The following is a 21,326-nucleotide window of genomic DNA, read 5'->3' as shown; positions in this document are numbered from 1 at the left end:
CCAGTACTGGAGCTTGAACTCAGGATATGAGTGATGACCCTGACTTGTTTGCTCAAGGCTAGCACTCTATCAGTTGAGCCATAGCTCCACGTCTTGCTTTTTTTTTTTCTGGTTCATTGGAGTCTCATAGGCTTTTCTGCCTGGGCTAGCCTCAAACTGAGATCACAGATCTGTAGCTAGCTAGGAGAATCCCTACTTCTATTGCACCCATTCAACAATATAGAGACTTCTTGAAAGCAGGATGTTTGCAGAGGGTAAGCCAACGCTATGTTTTGTGCCCCTTCCTCCCATGCAGTCACCCAAGTACATGTTAACAAGATTTCCTGTGATCAGTGACTGCAGCTTACCTAATAGATACATGTCGTATCATACAACATCACACTTTAAAAAAGGGAATGAGACAACACAGAGAGAGAGAGAGAGAGAGAGAGAGAGAGGGAGAGAGAGAGAGAACGAGCAAACAAAGCGAAGTTAGGCTAATTAAAATTAAAAAGAGAGCCAGCACTGGGAGCTCGCTACTGTAATCCTAACTACTCAGGAGGCTGAGATCTGAAGATCATGGTTCAAAGCTAGGCTGGCTTATCTCCAATTAACCACCAGAAAACCACAAGTGGCACTGTGGCTCAAAGTGGTAGAGCACTAGCTTTGAGAGAGAGAGAGAGAAAGCTCAGAGATAGTGCCTGGGCCCTGATTTTAAGCTCCAGGACCTGTACCAAAAAAGAAAAGAAAAAAGAAAATTTCCTTTCCACTTCCCAGTGCAGGATAGTGATGGAGTCAGAGCTGAGCTTTTAAGTCACTATCAGCAGGCACATGAAATCAGGGTGATGACTTAGATGTCCCCAGCCCCAGGGGCAGGAACTGAAATCACCTTTCAAAGCTGCAGACCTGGGGCTGCCAGAAGAGACCTTGGGAAAGAGGGGACCAGGAACAGAGCTCGTTGGTCAGAGTCTATAATCATTTGACTCCCAAGTTCAGTTTTCAATTAAATCTCTTTTGGTTTTCAGTTAAATCTCAGCACCGCTGTTGGACGTTTACATCTGGCTGCATAATGGGGCTGTGCACAAGGTATACTTCAAGTAAACACTGGTAGGACTGGAGCTGGGAGAAATTGCTTACAAGATCCACATTCCACACAACCTTTGGCCATGTGGTTTAGTTGAGAAACAGTGGTGACATGGTCATCTCTCACTTGTCCAGACCTTTAACCCTGGTTTGCTCTATACTGTCTTACTGCTGGCAGGAAACAGGAAGCCATGTACTTCCCAGAGGTGTGGAGGAAAGGTGCATTCTCAACAACTGATTTTTGTTGGTGGTGATGGTGTTCATGGAACTTGAACTCAGGGCCTGCGCGTTGTCCCTGAGCTTTTTCACTCAAGGCTAGCACGCTACCACGTGTTTTCCGGTGGTTTATTGGGAGATGAGGCTCAGGGACTTTCCTGCTGGGACTGGCTTTGAACTGCGATCCTCAGATCTCAGTCTCTTGAGCAGCTAGGATGACCTGTGACCCACCAGAGCCCAGCACCATTCAACTATTTTAAGGAAAGTGGACCTACCGACCACGTGCTCCAAGGGAAGAGCAGCTCAATGCCAAGAACGAATCTTTTCCTTTCTGCCTCTCAAGTCCAAAGAGGAAAGTCGGGGGAATGGCTCAGGTGGTAGACATTAAGGTGGAAGGCCCTTTCTGTGGAGCTTGGCTCTCGAACTTTCGGTACTGAACTGCGTGTGAAACACGAGGAGGAGTGATTAGTAGTAGTTGCGGGAGCTGCGGTGGAAGGGCAGAGGCGCCAGGGCACCGGTCCTCGCCCCGAGGCTGGGGGTGAAGCGGGCGCATCAAGGTCGGCAGGGCTATTCAACAGGATCGCCTGGAACAGTCGGCCCTGCCAGCGCCTCTCCCCGGTTCCCGGCGTGGGTGTTGTTCCCAGGCGAGGAGGACGAGCGCGAGCGCCGGGTACAGCGTGTGTCTGCGGGGAGAACAGCAGCGCTGCGGGAGGAACTGGCTTCCGGGGCTGCGTCTGTGCGGGGAGGAAGGGAGACTCCTCTCGGAGTCCCACGCCTCACCTCGCCGTCCGGGCGCGCGGTCCTCCCGCGGCTTCCCCCGACCCCGGGGCCCCTCACGGCCCGCGGACGCGGGAGGGCCGCCCGCGTGGCCCGCGGAGCCCGACAGCGCGGCGCCCCGCCCGCGGCCCTGGGGGCGGGGCCGCGCCCGCAGTGCGCCCCACGCTGCGCGCCCCGCCCGCCCCTCGCGACCTGAGTGAGCGCGCCCGCGGGCCGGAGCCGCGCCCCGCCCCCGGGGCCGGCCGTGCGCGGAGGCTCCCATCCGACCCCCACCCCCGCGCAGGGGGCGGGGCGGGCCGCCAGGGGGCGGGGCGGGGCGGGGCGTGTCCGAGCGGGCGGGGCGCGGCCCCCAGCTCCGCCGCGGCTCTGCGGGTCGGTCCTGGGCCAGGCTTCTCACTCCGTCGCCCGCCGCCGACGCCATGGCGGCCCCCGGCTCCCTGGCCGAGTGCGGCTACATCCGGACCGTCCTGGGCCAGCAGATCCTGGGCCAGCTGGACAGCTCCAGCCTGGCGCTGCCCTCCGACGCCAAGCTGAAGCTGGTGGGCAGCGCCGGCCGCAGCGGGCAGGCGGCCCGGAGCCTGCGGATCCAGGAGCAGGTGCAGCAGACCCTGGCGAGGAAGGGCCGGGGCTCCGTGGCCCGCGGTGAGTGGAACGCACCCCGTCCGGACCCGCCGCCCTCCGGGGTGCGGCCCCGGGCTTCTGCCCACCTGTTGCCGGTGCCACCTCCGGACTGGGGACCCGCACACTCGGGGAGCGGCGGTCCCGCCATGCCCCTGGCAGGGTCTTCCCAGGGCGTCGTCGGTGTGCATGCTACGTGCGCGTCTCCATGTGGAAGAACGCGAGGCAAAGGAGTTCATCCGGAGACCGGAGTGTCTGCCTGCAGCTAAGCAGAATGCTGTGCATGATCTGTGTTTTTCTTTCTTTTTAAAATCCTTACCTCCATGAATATTCTTTTGAAAGACAAAACCCCACTGCCCTTCCTATCCCCTGTAATTCAGGAGAGTGCCACTTCTCCCAGGTAGTCCAGAGCAGTCTGACCTAGGAAGTGATCCCATTGGGTAAAAGGCTCTGGCCCTGGCGCTGCCCCGCTCCTGGGAAGAGGAGGAAGGGGACTTTGGCCTGGCTGGCAGCACCCTGCGCTGTAGTGCAGGCTGCTTGTCCCCACCCACCCAGTGCCACGCATGTACGTGTGGGTGCAGGGCTTGTATCCAAAACATGAAACCCACAGTTTTAGCTGTAGGTTAGGGAGAGTTAGGAGGGGAGGATGGCAAACCAGTTGTGAAAATTAGCTGAATGTCATGCAGCCTTTTCTCCCTTGCCCAAGTGATCAGAAAGACAGCATGAAGCTTTAGTGAGGTTTTGGGATGTTCCTGTGCCAGTACTGGGGCTTGAACTCAGTCAGACCCTGAGTGCTGTCTTTCTAGCTTTTTCACTGAAAGGTGGCACTTTACCATTTAAGCCACAGATTCCACTTCCAGGTTTTTGCTGGATAATTGGATGAAAGAGGCTCATGGACTTTCCTGCACAGGCTGTCTTCAAATTGCAGTCCTCAGATCTCAGCTTCCATAGTAGCTAAGATTACAGGCTTGAGCTACCAACATGTGTTAAGTGGATTTTGTTTTAAATCGGTATTTTAAAGTGCTGTAGGTTTCTTACAGAGAAAAGGGAAGATTAAGAAACAGAAGTTTAAATTAGGTTATCAGTTTTTTTCCACACTATTGAACTATGGACATAACTTGGTCAATGACCAACTAGAGTTTAAAAAAGTATACAAATACCCAGACTGTAGACATAAACCTAAGCTTTAGAGCCTTTCTATAAAGAAACCTAAACTATCAGGCCAGCATTAATACTTACATGCTTGAAAAGTAAAAAAAAAAAAAAAAGATGATGCTTGAGGATTGTAAGCCAGTGTTAGCTGAGTGACTACATTGGGTCCAGAATCATGTTCTGTGATGTGCATTTTCAAAAAGAGAATTGGGAGCTAGGTATGTTAATTCCCATTTCACTATAAGCAGCCCAGTAACCCTCACATTTCCACCTAGATTAAGTAAATGGCAGAGCTGGTTGTTTAATTTCCAAATCTGTATTGTTTAACAAAACATGTAGTTGTTCAATGTTGTCTCAATTCACCCTGTTAGTTTCTGAGTACAATGCATTTGCTCAGTGTCATCCTTTCCACTGTTCTCCCCCATCTCTCCCAACCCCACCCCTCCCTGGTTCAGTTTTCACACATGTACTGTTGAATATTATCACTTATTCACCCATCCTTCCTCCGCCAGTTGTCTGCCCCTTCCTGTGACCTCCCCTGTAACACATGTTTCAGTTTTCTGGTACTCATTTTGTTAAACTTTTAGTTGTTCAAAGGAGCTACACCATTGGAATCATCCATTGAGTATACTACCATCCTTTAGTCAATTCCTTTGTGTATGTGCAGATGACCTTGTGCATGCCGAACCTGACCTTTTCAACTGCTCATCAGTTATATCATTAACGGTTTTGATTGTTAGTATGAAGTAGGAATTGTTAGAATGTGGAGTCCGTTTGTGGCTTCCCTCCAGTTTTCTTTAATTACAATTTGAAAGGCTAAGGAGATATAGACTGCAAATATCTGCCAAGGTACATGATTAAAAATAACAGCCTGGTGCTGGTGGCTCACTCCTGTAACCCTAGCTACTCAAGAGGCTGAGGCCTAAAGATCACAGTTCAGAGCCAGCCCAGGCAGGAAAGTCCAAGAGACTGCTATCTCCAGTTAATCACCAGAAAACCAGAAGTGGCAATGTGGCTCAAAGTGGTAGAGCACTAGCCTTGAGTGAAACAGCTCAGGGTCAGCGCCCAGGCTAAGTTGCTAGGAGTGAGGCCCACCTGTGAGCAGCAGAGCCATGACAGCCTGAAGCCTGGAGACCCACAGGTCCAGGGTTAAGCTGAAACTAAACTGGGGCACAAATTAAACATGCTCACCCAGGAAGAGACTCTTACCCCAATTAGCCAGCAAAAGACAGAAGTGGAAGTTGGGTCAAGTGATAGAGTTCCAAGCTTGAGTGAAAAAGCTAAGAGACCATATCCAGGTTCTGAGTTCTAGTCCCAGTCCCAACACCACCACCCCTACCCCCCAAAAAACTCACAAAGGACAGACTGGTTGTCTTACGGGAAATAATCCTAAGCAAGCCACAAGAACAGCTAAGTCATGGAATCTAGACATGTAAATTTCTTGAAGCTATAAGGAATATGGAAAACTTTCTGAAGTAATTGGTACTCTGTGTGTGTGTGAATGTGTGTGTGTGTGAGAGAGAGAGAGAGAGAAAGAAACTCAGTCATGTGATCACAGTCTCCCAGACTTTCCTGCCCAGGCTGGCTTTGAACAAATAATTGGTATTTCTAACTCTCAAAAAATCAATAGAATTGGTCTTAAAGTGGTCAGTAAAGACAGATCCTTCTTGAAAAATCCCAAGAATAATCCATAGTTCAGAGAATTGTTGGGGGAGAACAAAGGTGTGCCATCTTAGGACTTGTGCTAATGCTGGGGGTAGTTCTTCCAACTAAGGAACAAAGCCTCTGAAAGCCTTAGATTTCAACAACAGCTTCCCTGTAAGCTGCCATTCCCTTGCAGCCTACACGGGAAGAAAACTCAAGCATGAGGAAGAAGAAATCCAGAATGCGTGCATGCAAGCCGGGCTTCTGAGATTCCAGAAGGAATTTAACATTTCACACGCCATGCAGTGATTATCAGGGTTGTTCATAAATGTTCTTTAATTGAAGCTTCTTTGAAAAGGTCTGGAGTTTCATGGTTGTACTTTGTTGTTGTTGTTGCTGCTGCTGGTGCTGCATACCTGTCTCTGAAGTTGCAAGAGACAAAGCAGTTGTTGAAAGCGACAGGGTCTCGGGTATCAACAGAAGACCTTCTGGGCTGGAATGACCCAGTGTTCAACTGCTGTTAGGCAGCCACAGACCCCTAGAGAAGCCCCAGTTGCTGGCCTACCAGAAAGGGTGAATTAGCTGTGGCTAATCTAAAAAAATTAGAGTGACATGAATATAGCTAAGGTGTAGATAAAAACTTACAAAAGAGTCTTTAACCTTCTTTTCGTGGTCTTCATAAATACGTGGGTGTTTTTATAAATCACCCATTGAGTTTTGGTAGTAATTTGTTATGCTGAGCATTTTAAGGTTGGCTGTTACTCTGGTGAGGGAAGGTATGGCATTGTGTTGGATGCCAGTTGTTAGGAGGAGGAGAAAGGAGGAAACAGGCCGGACTCAATCTTCCCCAGAGGAGGACTGTTTATTGAGATAGAGCATCGAGGGGCACAGCCTTCCCTCAGGCTTGGAGACTGTGCAAAGAAGTGGGACAGGAGTTGGGTTTTATTTTTGAGGACTAAGTAAGGAGGTAGAGGTTAATGAGAGGTCTAGAGAGGTGGGGGGCTTTTGGTTGGGTCACAATGGAATGTTTGCAGCCAGGCTTAGGTGGATCGCCCTCCTGTATCAGGCACTCTGCACATATCTTGGGTGGCTGGCCTGTTGTCTGTATGCACCTGGGAAAACAGGGTTGGGGTCAGCCCTTCACCAGTGGCTCAGATCTGTCATTCTAGCTACTCGAGGTGCTGAGATCTAGAGGATCCTGATTCAAAGCCAGCTAACGCAGACTCATCTCCAATTAGCAGCAAAAAGCTGGAAGTAGAACTGTGGCTCAAGTGGTACACCATCTATGAGCAAAAAAGTTAAATGGCAATGTCCAAGCCCTGAGTTCAAGTCTCTATACTGGAACAAGGAAAGGAAAAGAAAGAAAAAGTTGAAAGTCATAGCAAAGAGAGAATTAAAAATAGCCCATATCTTTTATATTACACCTTAAAAGTATCTCTTTATTTCTTACAATCCCCCCAAGTGTGCTTAAATGGGAAGCATTTGTTTTTTAAATTATGGTATATAATGCTTAGAACACAATGGAGAATATATCCTAATGCAATTTAAAACTTGTTTGGAAATCTACTCTTAAAAATAATGCATCTTTTGTCCTTATATTATCTGTGATGAAAATGCTTTGAGTATTTGTGATCAGAGAATTCTGATTCATTCAGGGGGCTGGGAAGGTGGTTCAGTGGTAGAGTGCTTGCCTTGTATGCATGAGGCCCTGGGTTCAGTTCCTCAGCACCACATAAGCAGAAAAAAAAAGCCAGAAGTGGCGCTGTGGCTCCAGTGGTAGAGCGCTAGCCTTGAGCTGAAGAGCTGAGGGACAGTACCCGGGCCCAGAGTTCAAGCCCCAGGACTGACCAAAAAAAGAAAAAAAAAATAATTCAAAAGCAGTTAAAGGTGCTCTGGGAAAACAAAAAATTATACACTGTTCAACTTCTGGATGAATTCCCTACCACAAAAGGAATTCCAGGAATTTAGAAAGTAGGAGGGATTGGGAAAGGGAAAGAAAAGTGAGTAGGTGGGTGACCTGGCCCTGGAGCTGTTTGGAATGTGAGGGTCAGTGTGCCTGAATGTAATGTACTTCTCTTCATTACTGTTTGGTGCTGGGGCTTGAACTCAGAGTGTAGGTGCTGTTCTTGAGCTTTGGTGTGCAAGGCTAGTGCCCTACCAAAGGAGCCACAGCCCTGCTTCCAACTTTTTGGTGGTTAACTGGAGAAGAGTACCACGCCTGGAATCCTAGCTACTCAGGAGGCTGAGATCTAAGGATCATAGTTCAAAGCCAACCTGGGGAAGGAAAGTCTGTTAAGACTCTTATCTCCAATTAACTACCAGAAAACCAGAATTGGCACTGTGACTCAAAGTGGTAGAATGCTAGCTAGCCTTGAGCGAAAAAGTTCAGAGACAGAGTTGAGGCCCTGAGTTCAAGCCCCACAACCACCACCACTAACAAAAGAGTATCATGAACTTTTCTGCCCGGGCAGGCTTTGAATTATGATGCCTGGGTCTCAATCTCCTGAGTAGCTGGGATTACAGGCGTGGTAAGAAATCACAAAGATCTATGGTAACAGAATTTGCTTATGCAAATATATTGTTCTGTATGCAATGGTTAAGATATGGGAAATTGCTGGACGCTGGTGGCTCACGCCTGTAATCCTAGTTACTCAGGAGGCTGAGATCTGAGGATCGAGGTTCAAAGCCAGCTCGGGCAGGAGAGACCATGAGATTCCTATCTCCAATAAACCACCAGAAAACTGGAAGTGGCGCTGTAGCTCAAGTGGTAGAGCACTCGCCTTGAGCTGAAGAGCTGAGGGACAGCGCCCAGGCCCAGAGTTCAAGCCCCAGGACGGACAAAAAAAAAAAAAAGATATGGGAAATTACTATAAAGAGAAGACCTTTGGCTTGGGCTGTTTAAGAGATTCTGTAGTATCCCCCACACCCTAGGTGAGGGGTTCCACAGTGAGATTGAATGAGATATTCTACATAATTGCTGTGTAGTAGCTCATCCTCAAAATAAAACTGCAGGGCTGGGAATGTGACCTAGTGGTAGGGTGCTTGTCTAGCATGCATGAAGCCCCAGATTTGATTCCTCAGTTCCACATACACAGAAAAAGGGAAGTGGTGCTGTGGCTCTAGTGGTAGAGCACTAGCCTTGAGCTGAAGAGCTCAGGGACAGCACCCAGGCCCAGAGTTCAAGCCCTATGGCTGACAAAACAAAAAAAGCATAGTTCTTCCCCTCCCCCCCAAGTATTAAAATAAGGTTATATACACTTGCGTTAATTTTATTTTTGGACAGTTTGACATTGGTTTTACTCTAAAATTAAATTTCTGGTCTGATTGATAAAAAAATTATTGTTTTAATTTTTTGTATTCTGAGGGCACAGACTTATTATTGACAACATTACCCACCAGCACCTGGAAAACATTCAATCTATTTAAGTGAACTTCCTGCTTTTCCTGACTTACTACACTAAGAATAATAGACTAGAAGAGCCTCTTATGATAGAAATATTTTTTAAAACATTGATTACACATCTATTACATAGTACCATTTTACATAATGGTTATTGGACATAATAACTTTGCAGTGTGTGTGTATGTGTGTGTGTAAAACAGGGATTTGAACTCAGCCTTGTGCTCAACTACTTTGATTTTCTGACTCTCAGGAAGCTTTCTACCACTTGAATAAGGTTTCTAGCCATGACTCTTAACAAGTGAGAGGAAATCATTATAGATCACCAAAAGATTCAACACAAACACAAATCATATAGATAAACGTCATATAGAAAGAGAATGGCTCCAAAGCTGGTGGCTCACGCCTAGAATCCTAGCTCTTTTGGAGGCTGAGATCTGAGAATCACAGTTCCAAGCCAACCTAGGCAGAAAAGTCCTTGGAACTCTTATGCCCAGTTAACCAGCTTGAAGCCAGAAATGGAGCTGTGGCTTTAATGGTAGAGCAGAATATGCCAAGCAAAACAGCAGGCCCTGAGTTCAGGCCTTTGTACCTTCACTAAAGAAATGACTAAGTGAGAGAATGAATAAGTGAATGAGTAAGTCATTTAAATGCAGAATCAACCTTTTCAAAATGAACATGGCTAGTGTGGGTAATTAATTCAAGGAGAGTGTGCCTGCATTCCCCAGGAAACAAGCTCTCTTCCTCTCCACATGCCCAGGACAGAGTATGGCAAGTGTGTGACACTGTCCCCACTTGGGGACAGATGCATGTGTGTGCCTCCCATCGTCATGCTTGGCTCCATTGTCCCCACCCACAGAAACCCCTGTCAGCTTGGAGGGTGACATGAAATCCCAATTTGTGTAACTAGGGTATTCTGAATGTCCAGATGATATGACTAATTCACTTGTCAAGAGTCCTACAGGACTCAGCTAGAAGTGCTCCTCTAAAAGTTGAAAATTGACTTGGGAGATAAGATAACCTCTTCCTACTGGAATCTGGCCCTGTTCATCTGTCCACACATAGCTACTAGAATGAACTTTGTAGAATCTCACTACATTTTTCCCCAGCTGGCATTGCTCGGGGTTCTTGCTGTTATCTGTAGGAGGCAAATCCCTGTTCAGCATGGCATGGCGCTTTGCCTGCAGCTTTTCAAACTTCACCTCCACCTCCCTGGCCTCCCTCCCCACCAAACGCACACAGGCAATTTCTCTAAGGGTTGCCTCCTTCGTCCAGCACCCTCCTCCTCTTTGTCTGGTTAACTCATACATGTCCCAGTTGCAGACCCCTAAAAGAGGCCTTCCCCACCGGCTTCCATCATATATTGTCAGGAGAGATTTTGTGTGTGTGTGTGTAGCAGTGCTGAGGTTTGAACTCTGGACCTGGATGTTGTCCCTAACCTTTTTTGCTCAAGGCTAGTTAGCATTGCACCACTTGAGCTACAACTCTGTGTCCAGCTTTGTGTGTGTGTGGGGGGGAGGGGAGTTAATTAGACATAAGAGTTTCATGGACTTTTCTGCCTGGGCTGGCTTTGAACCATAATCCTTAAATCTCAACCTCCTGAGCAGCTAGGATTGCAGACATGACTGGTGCTTAAATTTGGGGCATCACACTGTAACTTGGCTTTTTCAGCTCAAGTCTGGAACCCTATCGCTTGAATCATACTTGCCCTTTTGGCTTTTTGCTTGTTAATAGGAGATAAGAGTATCTTGTATTTGTTTGTCCAGGCTGGCTTTGAAATGGATCCTCAGATCTCAGTGTACTGAGTAGCTGGAATAACAAGCATACACCACCAATAATACCTTGCTCAGAAGGTGTTTGAACCCGGTTGAGTCATTGAAAATTGCAAAGGTTGTGAAAATACATTTGGCAGGTTAGGTGAAGTGAGTGAAGGAATAGCAATTAGAGTGGTGTGGAATGTTAACCACATTGCCATTGCTAACTAATCTCTTCACATCTTCAGATTCTTTGCACGCGTGCGCACACACACACACACACACACACACACACACACACACATGCCACACGGCTCTGGTGGCTCACACCTGTAATCTGTAAGACAATTATCTCCACTAAACTGCCAGAAAAGCTAAATGAGGCACTGTGGCTCAAGCAGTAGAGTGCTAGCCTTGAGAAAAAGCAGGGACAGCGCCCAGGCCTTGAGTTCAAGCCCCAGGACTGGTACCCACAAAAGTGTTTTTAAACCCAAACAAACAAAAAAGCCGTATTGGGGTTTTAACTCAGGTTGTTGCACCTCTCTTAATTTTTTGAGGGGAGGATCCAGGGTGATAATTTACCATTTTAGCTCTGTCTTCCAGCTTTTGTTTTGTCTTACAAGAGTATTCAGACCAGGTAAGACAGAAGGTTGCTGTTTCCTGTGAGCACTATACCTCTGCAACCCTCTGAACCAACACCCTCATCATCCTCCCCACCCGCCCAGTCTTCCCCCTCCCCACCCTCCTCCCATTCCTTGCCATTCCTCCCCATCCTTCACCATCTTCCCCTCTCTCATTGTCCTCCCCCCTCAGAGACCTCCCCCCTTCTCCCCACCATCCTCCCACCCCCTTCCATTCCTCTCACCCTTCGCTGTCCTCCCCTCCTCCTCATCCTTCCCAGTCCCCGCTGTCCTCCCTCCCTCTCCCCATCCTCCCCTCACTGCCCTCCCCACCCCCACAATTGCTTGCACCAAAGAAGAAAGGTAAAGTTGCCCTCAGCTCCCAACTTCTCCCTTCAAGTGGACTCCATCAAAGGTCTGTGGTATCATTACATGAAAAGGTTTAGGTGTTTCATGAGTCATTATTAATTGAAATAATCCCTAGTAATCATCACCTCCGGAGACATGGAAAAAGCACATTGTGCCCTGTGAAGGGGACTGGGTGAAAGCACAGTAATGTCACCACCATCCTGAAAGGAGGGGCATCAGCCAAGAAAACAAAAACAGAAAATGTCCAATGCAGCAGGACTGATAAACTTAGCAGAGTAAAAGCTCTGAGTTAATCAAACACAGCATACATTAAACATGCTTTAAATCTTAGAACATGGTTGTAATTCTAATATACTGATCCCAAACACATACCTGCTTACTCTATTAATCTGCATTATTTGTTGTTTGAGATTCATTCTTTAACAAAGAAATCTATGTGTCATCAAGCAGGTGAAGTATCAGAAATTGCATCTTTTCTTTTTTCTGTATTCTGCAGGAAAGCCCAGGGTTTAAAATCCAATCATGAAGCCAGGCCTTGGAGTCTCCTGCCTGTAATCCTAGCTAGTCAGGAGGATGTGCTCTGAGGATCTTGGTTCAAAGCCAACCCTGGTGGACAAATTGAAGAGAGTCTTATTTCTAACCAGCAAAAGACAAAAATAAGGGAAAGGGAGATGGGAGGGAAAAACAGAAAATGAGGGAAGAGGTGACACTGTTCAAAAAGAAATGTATTCATTTCCTGACTTACGTAACTGTAACCCTCTCTCTCTATCACCTTAACAATAACAATGAAAAGCATATATGTAAAAGAAAAGACAGAAGTGAAGCTGTGACTCAAATGGTAGAGCACCAGTAGAAAAGACAAACAAAGGGGCAAGGCCCTGAGTTCAAGCAGTGTGTGAGCACACCACACACACACACGCGCACACACACACACACACACGCACGCACGCACACACGCGCGCGCGCACACACACACACACACACACACACACGTGCACAAATAGAATCATGGGCTTTGGGATGTAGTTGAATTATAGCACTTCCTAAAGGCTCTCAATCCTCAGCTGTGAAAAAAAATGAAAATTGTATTTTTTCTCTGATGCCAGCTACATTCAAGTTATTTTAGAAACCATTAAACCTGTCTCAGTTCATTTATCTGAAAACAGAAGGAGAAATTAGCTTCCTTATAAACTTCCTTAAGATAGCAGTAAAGAACTGTTACAGAGCTTTTTGAATGGCTCAGGAGAGGCACCATAAGACAGAATGATTGGTTTGGGTTCTGGTATGAAAAGCATGCTAATAATATGACAAGGTTTTGGTAAATGACAATTTGGGATCCCCAGCTTGCCGTCCAGCAGTGGGAAGGAGAATCCAGTGCAACCCTCTGCAATTAGAGGCAAGTCCATTAAGTTGCCATGGTTGTAAGTGAAGGTGGTGACAGCTGGCTCAGCAGAAATGATTTCAGCTCCTTTAAGACTGAAATGTAAGGAACTCATAGAGTTTGCCTTAAAATAGTAATGTTCAATTTGAGTTAAATATTCTACTTCTGCCAGGCATTGGTGGCTCATGTCTGTCATTTTAACTACTCAGGAGGCTGAGAGCTGAAGTTTGAAACCAGCCTGGGTAGAAAACTTTGTGAAATTATTTTTTTCAGTCGGTCATGGGGCTTGAACTCTGAGCCTGGGCGCTGTCCCTCAGCTCTTCAGCTAGTGCTCTACTACCTGAACGACTGTGCCACTTCTGGTTTTCTGAATGGTTTATTTATTATTTTTTTAATATTATTATTAAGAGTTTAACAAACTTTCCTGCCCAGGATGGCTTTGAACCATGATCATCAGATCTCAGCCTCCTGAGTAGCTAGGATTATAGGCGTGAGCCACTGGTGCCCAGCAAATTTGTGCAATTCTTATCCCCAATCAACTATCAAAAAGCCAGAAGCAAGCTGTAGCTCCAGTGTTAGAGTGATAGGCTTGAGTGAAACATATGAGGGCCTAAATTCAAGCAAGAATATGAGCACAAATAAACAAACATTTTACTTCAACAATCCCAGTTCTGAAACTCACTGATTAAGTAGCTATTGGATGAAAAGGTTTTGTGAATTTTCCTGGCTAGGTGTGGGTCCAGCAATGTATAGGAGGCTAAGGCAGCCTTCCACTCAGCTGGGATGAGAGGTGCTACATCCGCTGGTGCCCAGCCTATCTCCTTTTAAATGAAAACTATTGCAAAGATTTTGAAAAATGTAAGTAAATGACCGGTTTTGGGGTGGTATTTCGATGTAACTTAGGACAGACAACGTGGTGGGTGGTGACTAGACTAAAGGAGATACGCACCCTTTTCCGAGCTTCGGATTTCTGGAAGCCTTCATGCTGTATGAAGGTTGCAGCTGCAGAAATCCTGGCCAGGGTTGTGTGGTCGGCATCGAGCATGCTCACTGCCCGCTCCAGTCTCATCTCCAAGTCAGCATTCCTAGATAGGCAGTCACAGGATCAGTGGGCTTCTGAATCTGGCCTTCTGGCCAACCAACCTGATCTAACAGATGTGACTCAGCAATACTGAGAAGCATCTAGAACATTTGCACCCTGGTTTTTCATCAGTCAAAGAAAACAGCGATCAGAAGTTATGGAGACTTAGCTGGGCACTGGTGGCTCAGGTCTATAATTCTAGGTACTCAGGAGACTGAGCTCCAAGGATCTTTTTTCCAAGCCAGGCTGGAAAATCCAGGAGACTCTAATCTAATTAACCAGCAATAAGCTGGATGTGGCAGTTTGGGTCAAGTGAGAGAGTGCCAGCTTTGAGTACAAAAGCCAAGCAAGAACACAAAGTTGAGTTCAAGCCCCAGCATTAGCACCAAGGAAAAGTTCATGAGGTACATTGTATGCATGTAAGGAAATGTCATGTGATTCCCCCTTTTCTACAACTAATAAATGCAAATTTATTTAATATCTAAAAATCTTTTAACCAGGCATTGGTAGCACCAGTCATCCCAGCTGAGTGGGAGGCTGGGAGCCAAAGCTCAGCATTCTCTGGTGCTGGCTTGGACAGAAAAGCCCATGAGACTCCTATCTCCAAAGTAACTAGCAAAAAGTAGGACTGTAGTCATGGGCCATGTAGTCTAAGAGCACTAGTACACAATTATAAAGCCCCAAGTTCAAATCCCAATACTAATAAAAAATAATATAACACATTTCAAAATAAAAAGGAAATAAAGTCATTATGCAAAGTATTTCCTGAAGTTCAGAAACTAAGAAAATAAGTCACTACACAAGCCTTGGCCTATCTTCTCATCCTCCCCCGAGGCAATTGGTGAGAGTCTGTGTATTTCCCAGTTTTTCCTGAGTTAGAGTTCCCCTTTAGTTTTCTCTATTTGGGGGAATGGGGTGCTGTTATGGGGCTTGAACGGAGCACTTAGGTGCTATTCCTGAACCTTTTATTCTCAAGGCTAGCACTCTACCATCTGAGCGACAGCTCCGCATCTGACTTTTTGGTGGTGAATTACAGATGAGTCTCATGGCCTTCCCAGCCCAGGCTGGCTTTGAATCATGATACACAGATCTCAGCTTCCTTACTAGTTAGGATTACAAACCTGAGCTACTGGGGCTTGGCTTCTGTTTTTAAAATTGCATTTAAATATAACCATGTTTTGTAATTTCTTTCATTAAACTATTTCATTACTATGCTGCAGTCATTGTTTAATGTCTAGCTTTATACATCTTTGATACTTCTACTAATGTTCCTATAGGACAGACCTCTAGAAATGGCACCTATAAGTCATTGTATATAAAAAGTGATATATTTGGAGCAAGGAGGAAATCACAGTTCAAAAAAGTGTTCAGAGCCAGGAGACACTAGCTCTCTGTTATAATCTGAGCTATTCATATCTGAGAATCGTGGTTCAGAGTTAGGCCAAGTAGACAAAGGCAAGAGACTCTTATGTCCCACTGACCAGCAAAAAGCTGGAAGTAGAACTGAGTCTTCAGTGGTAGAGCTCTGGACTTGAGCAAAAAAGCCAAGCAAATATGAGCGGCTCTGAGTTCAAGGCCCATTAACCGCCCAGAAAGAAAATATGACCTCAAAGTGAAAGATGACTTAATAATTAAAATTATATTCACACTTGAAATGGATTTTCTTGTTTAAAAAATCTAGCCAGGTGCTGGTGGCTCTCACCTGTAATCCTAGCTATTCAGGAGGGACAGCACCCATGCCCTGAGTTCAAGCCCTAAGACTGAACAACAACAACAAAAAAATCTAAGAATTATGTTGTTATCCTCTACAAACATTAACAAAGTCTGGCTAGTACTAGCATCATGCTATTGTTTTTGAATTTATGAATGACAGTTATAATTTGGACATAAAACAATAGTTTAGATCATCATACTTTTAAAACCAACAACCACTTGTCAGTCATTATTTTATTTGTTTTTAGGACTTAAAGCCATCTATCCCTGTATCATTTATAAATTCTATCTTTATTGGTCCTGTAATCACCTACTACTTTTTTTTAATGAGTGGGATGGGTAGGGGGGACCAGTCCTGAGCCTTGAACTCAGGGCCTGCCTGCTGTCCCTGAACTATCTATTTTGCTCAAGGCTAGTGATTATAGCCTAGATACAGCAAAACCTTGTCTAAAACAAAAAAAAAAAAAGGAAAAAAGAAAGGAAGGAAAGAAGGAAGAAGAAAGAATGGTGGGAAGAGAAAGAAATAGTGATTTTTTTTGGAGTGGGGGCAGGGCTAGTCCTGGGGTTTGAACTCTGGGCCTGGGTGCTCTCCCCAAGCTCCTTTTTCTCAAGACTAGTGCTCTACTATTTGAACAACAGCGCCACTTTTGGCTTTTTCTGTGATTAATTGGAGATAAAAGTCTCCTGGACTTTCCTGCCCAGGCTGGCTTTGAATGGCAATCTTCAGATCTCAGGCTCCTGAGTGGCTAGGGTTACTGGTGTGAGCTTCCAGTACCCAGCTAATGGTGATAGTTTGATGGTAACACTAGGAAGTGCCACGTGTTAAGAAACTAGTCTCCATGTGGCTGCTAACCTTACACAATTCCCATGAATGATGTGGGAATTGTATGAGTAAGAAAATGTCTAGCTGTCTGTTCATTCAAACTCTGTCTTAACACGTGGGTCCTCGGCAGCCATCAGCTTTCCTCCCCTTTGTTATCATGTATGGTTCCTCATTTTTATCATGATAGATAATGTAGTTACTATTTGTGTACGTGAGCCTGTCTCTACTGCAAATTAGTTTCTGATGGTTACCATATGTGCTTAGGTTCAAAATATTGGCACACGTGGCCACTTCCCTTCCTGAAAGGTTAGAGCAATTTACTGAGAGATTCAATCTCAGGGGAGGGAGAGGAGAGGAGAGGAGTGACACTTCACGAAGAAGGTGGCATTTGAGCTGCCTGGTGCAGGGCAAGGAGGGCTTTGCCTGAAGAGAGAGTGGAGAAACAAGCAGACCAGGAAGGCTGTGACCACAAGGCTCCTGTGCCACACACAGCCTTTGCTTCGTGTACCACCTGAAGTCCTCTTCACTCACTTATTAAAAAGTGGGCAGAGGAAAGCTGTCACCAAAAGAGAAAGTTATAAACCAGGTGCCTATCGCTCATGCCAGTAATCCTAGCTATTCCAGAAGCTGAGATCTCAGGCTAAATCGCGGTTGGAAGCTATCCCAGGCTAGAAAATTCCTGGGTCTCTTCTCTCTAATTCACCAGCAAACAAGCTAGAAATGGAGCTGCTCAAGTTCCAGTACAGGCATAAAACAATCACATAAGTACTTAGTAAAAGTTGGCAGGGAAGGCATCAGCAGAAATAGAAAGTTATAAAACAGGTGCCTATAGCTCATACCTGTAATCCCTGCTAATCAGGAGGTTGACATGTGAAGATCATGGTTCAAAGCCAGCCTGCTCAGGAAAGTCTGTGAGACTCTTTATCTCCAATTAACCACCAAAAAGCCAGAGTGAAGCATGCAGCTCAAGTGGTAGAGGAAAAAGCCATGTAAAAGTGCAAGACTCGGGCTGGGAAGTTGGCTCAGTGGTAGAGTGCTTGCCTCGCATGCATGAGGCCCTGGGTTCGAATCCTCAGCACCATATAGGCAGAAAAAAGCTGGAAGTGCCGTTGTGGCTCAAGTGGTAAAGCACTAGCCTTGAGCTAAAGAGCTGAGGGACAGCGCCCAGGCCCAGAGTTCAGGCCCCACGACCAACCACAAAAAAAAAAAAAAAGTGCAAGACTCTGAGTTCAAGCCCCAGTACACACACACACACACACACACACACACACACACACACACCCGTAAATCTTGGAAATGTGCATCTACTTGTGCAGGTCTACCAGCTCCGTGGCATACCCAAGCTGCTGCAGCTGCTGAAGGTTCAGAATGAAGATGTTCAGCGAGCCGTGTGTGGGGCCTTGAGGAACTTGGTGTTTGAGGACAATGACAAGGTGGAGGTGGCTGAACTCAACGGGGTTCCCCAGCTGCTGCAGGTGCTGAAGCAAACGGGAGACTTGGAGACCAAGAAGCAAGTAACAGGTAGTGCACACTGACACAGAACCCCAGCAGATGGGTGAGGTTCTGTGTTTTCCTGAGGTTGTGTGTTTTCCTTACGTTTCCTGGAGCAGATGATTGATAGGCTCATTGGTATCCAAGAGATAGCTTTAAGGAATGTTATTCCATGCTGGCCTACAGCCCTGCATCTACCATGTCTGAACTTCTTTTTTTTTCCTGAACGGAAAAATATTCTGAAGTTTTTGCTTAACTTTTTTGGTGATGGAGGTCAGTTTTGGTGTGTATGTGTGTGTACGTGTATGTGTGCATGCCTGTGTGTGTGTATGTGTGTGTCTCCACACCCCCACTTCTAGCTTTTTGGTGGCTAATTGGAGATAACAGTTTCATAGGCTTGCCTGCTCTGGCTGGCTTTGAACCATGATTCTCAGATCTCAGCCTCCCATGCAGCTAGGATTGTAGGTGTGAGCCACTGGTGCCCAGCTGCTTGATGTTTTAAATTAGAAATTCTCTCTTCTTTGACTAAATGTCTCTAAAATAACTTCTTGGCAAGATTTTTCACCTGAAAAGTCTATGAAATTCACTTCGGAGCCAGCTTTGTAGTTTAAGAATGTGTAGGGTTCAGAGGCTCTGGTAGCTAGGACATCCAAATGCAAAACAACAAGCACCAAACCCAGCAGGGCTTTAGTGACTCAGACCTATAATCTTAGCTACACTGCAGGATGAGATCTGGAAGATCATGGTTCGAAGTTAGCCCATGCAGAAATGTCCAAGAGACTCTTATCTCCAATTAACCAGCAAAGGGCCGGAAATGAAGATGTGGCTCAAGTAGTAAAGCATCAGCTTGTAGTAGACAAGAGTAAGTAAGAGCTCACAAAAAGTGAACCTACTTGTTTGTATATATGAGTAAGTTCTGCATCATTGTATTCACTAGGTGAGAATGTAAACTCTGACCTTTCAGTGCCAGCTTAAGGGGCAAACTCCTCTCACCCCAATGAAAACTTTGATGATTAAAGACCCCTTCCACCCACTCACACCCCCAGATGGTTTTCCCTATTGAGGGAGTATGGTTGGTTCTATTATTTTAATTGACGTGATATCAGTGCACCTTCAACTTGTTAAATAGTGAGCATGTTCTGGCATGCCTTGGGGTACAAGAGACATATCCGGGTAAGAATGGAGCAGGGGCAGGGGCACTGAGGACTCACGCCTGTAATCCTAGCTGCTCAGGAAGCTGAGATCCTAGGATCAGGGATTGAAGCCCCACTGGGCAGGAAAGTCTGTGAAACTCTTATCTCTAATTAACCAGCAAAAAGCCAGAAGTGCAGCTGTGGCTCAAGTGGCAGAATGCCAGCCTGGAACAGAAAATATCAGGGCAACACCTAGGTCCTGAATTCAAGCCCCAGATGGGCACAAGTGCCCTCTCTTCTCTCTCTCTCTTCCTCTCTCCCCCTCTCTCCTCCTCTCTCTCCATGTTTCTCTCTGTCTCTGTCTCTCTCTCTCTCTCATACATACACAAATGGAACAAGGGGCTTTGTGCATAAGGCACAAGGTAAGTCAGGGGTGGTAATCTGTGAGTTTTGAAAATGTGTATTTACCTCTTACCTGTTTTCATCTAATTGGATTGTTACTTTAATACCAAACATACCTTGCCATAAAATATTCATTGTGCATACACAAACACTTTTTCCCAGTCCTGTGGCTTGTGTGTGTGTGTGTGTGTGTGTGTGTGTATGTGTGTGTGTGTGTTGTGTTGTGTTTTTTCCCCCAAGGCTGTGACTCAAACTTATCTAATGCTTGTATTTATTCATTGGCTGGCACTCTTCAACTGGAGCCAGGCTTCCTATCCCATATATTGTTCTATTCTGTATTCAAAATGGGCCACCAATATCCTGAATTTGTAGACAACTTGGAACAAAGGATCTTTGCAATAGTCTCATATCCTAAAATTTATGACAAGGAGTTTATACATGCTAGAGAGATCAAAAAACAAGTTCCACTGAGACCACTTTAAAAAAAACAAGGCTAGAGGGGCTGGGAAGGTGGCTCAGTGGTAGAGCGCTTGCCTTGCATGCCTGAGGCCCTGGGTTTGATTCCTCAGTACCACATAAACAAAAAGAATAAAGCTGGAAGTGGCGCTGTGGCTCAAGTGGTAGAGCGCTAGCCTTGAGCTGAAGAGCTGAGGGACAGCGCCCAGGCCCAGAGTTCAGGCCCCACAACCGGACCCCCCCCCCCAAAAAAAAAAACAATAAAAAACAAGGCTAGAAAGATCCAATGCCTGCTCCCCCCTCCTTTTTTTCTTTTTTTTTTTTGTGCCAGTCCTGGGCCTTCAACTCAATGCCTGGGCACTGTCTGTCAGTTGTTTTGCATAAAGTTAATGATTGGCCATTTAAGCCATGGCTCCACAGTGGCTTTTTTGATTGTTAATTGGAGGTATGAGTCTCAAGGACTTATCTGCCCAGGCTGATTTTAAACTGCAATCTTTAGACCTCAGCCTCCTGAGTAGCTAGGATTCCAGACATGAGCCACCAGTGCCCAGCTCATTTGCCCTTTCTTTTTTTTTAATGCTAGTACTGGGACTTGAACTTGGTCTTGCTCTCTCCCTTAGCTCAAGGGAGTGCACTACCTCTTGAGCCACATCTTCGCAATACCAGCTTTTTGCTGGTTAATTGGGAGAGAAAAGTCTCACAAACTTGTCTTTCTAGACTGCTCAGAACCTTTATCTTATTATATATACATAGCTACATATATACATCTTATTATATGTACATACATATGAGTGAATCTCAAATGGGATTGAGAATGAAGCATCTCTAGTCAGAGGTTTCTTGGTGCCTAATTGAAGGCCAGGAAGATGTGGTTAGTTTTTTGAGGCCGGAGCACACTGTGTACCAGAAGCTGTGGTTGAATTTGCAGTCCTTCTGCTTCAGCCTCCTGAAGTCTTGGGAGTATAGGCAGGAGCCATCACATCCAGCTACATTTCCCCACCACACACTGACCCCAGGGTCTCAGGAGAGCTCAGAAAGTGCTCTTCTACTTCAACTAAGCCCCTTGCCCTGGTAGTTGAGGTACAGACACACACCACCTTGTGTGGATATTTTAAAATATATATTCAGGGGGCTGGGAAGGTGGCTCAGTGGTAAAATGCTTGCCTTGCATGCATGAGGCCCTGGGTTCGATTCCTTAGCACCATATAAACAGAAAAAGCTGCAAGTGGCACTG

General features: G+C 46.0%; 1 protein-coding gene across 1 annotated transcript in view; it reads left to right on the top strand.

Moving 5' to 3' along the window:
• The first annotated feature begins 2,445 nt into the window (after positions 1 to 2,445).
• LOC122106348 (plakophilin-2-like) overlaps positions 2,446 to 21,326 on the top strand; it is a 30,633-nt gene continuing 11,752 nt past the window's right edge. The window contains exon 1 of the mRNA XM_042677721.1: positions 2,446 to 2,697. Within this exon, the coding sequence (XP_042533655.1) occupies positions 2,475 to 2,697 (223 nt within the window). The 5' untranslated portion in view covers positions 2,446 to 2,474. The remainder of the gene's footprint in view (positions 2,698 to 21,326) is intronic.

This window comes from Dipodomys spectabilis, unplaced genomic scaffold (assembly GCF_019054845.1).
Source record: "Dipodomys spectabilis isolate Male_0828 unplaced genomic scaffold, ASM1905484v1 ptg000039l, whole genome shotgun sequence".
NCBI classification, from domain to species: Eukaryota; Metazoa; Chordata; class Mammalia; order Rodentia; family Heteromyidae; genus Dipodomys; species Dipodomys spectabilis.
This window is presented reverse-complemented; position numbering and strand designations above follow the sequence as displayed.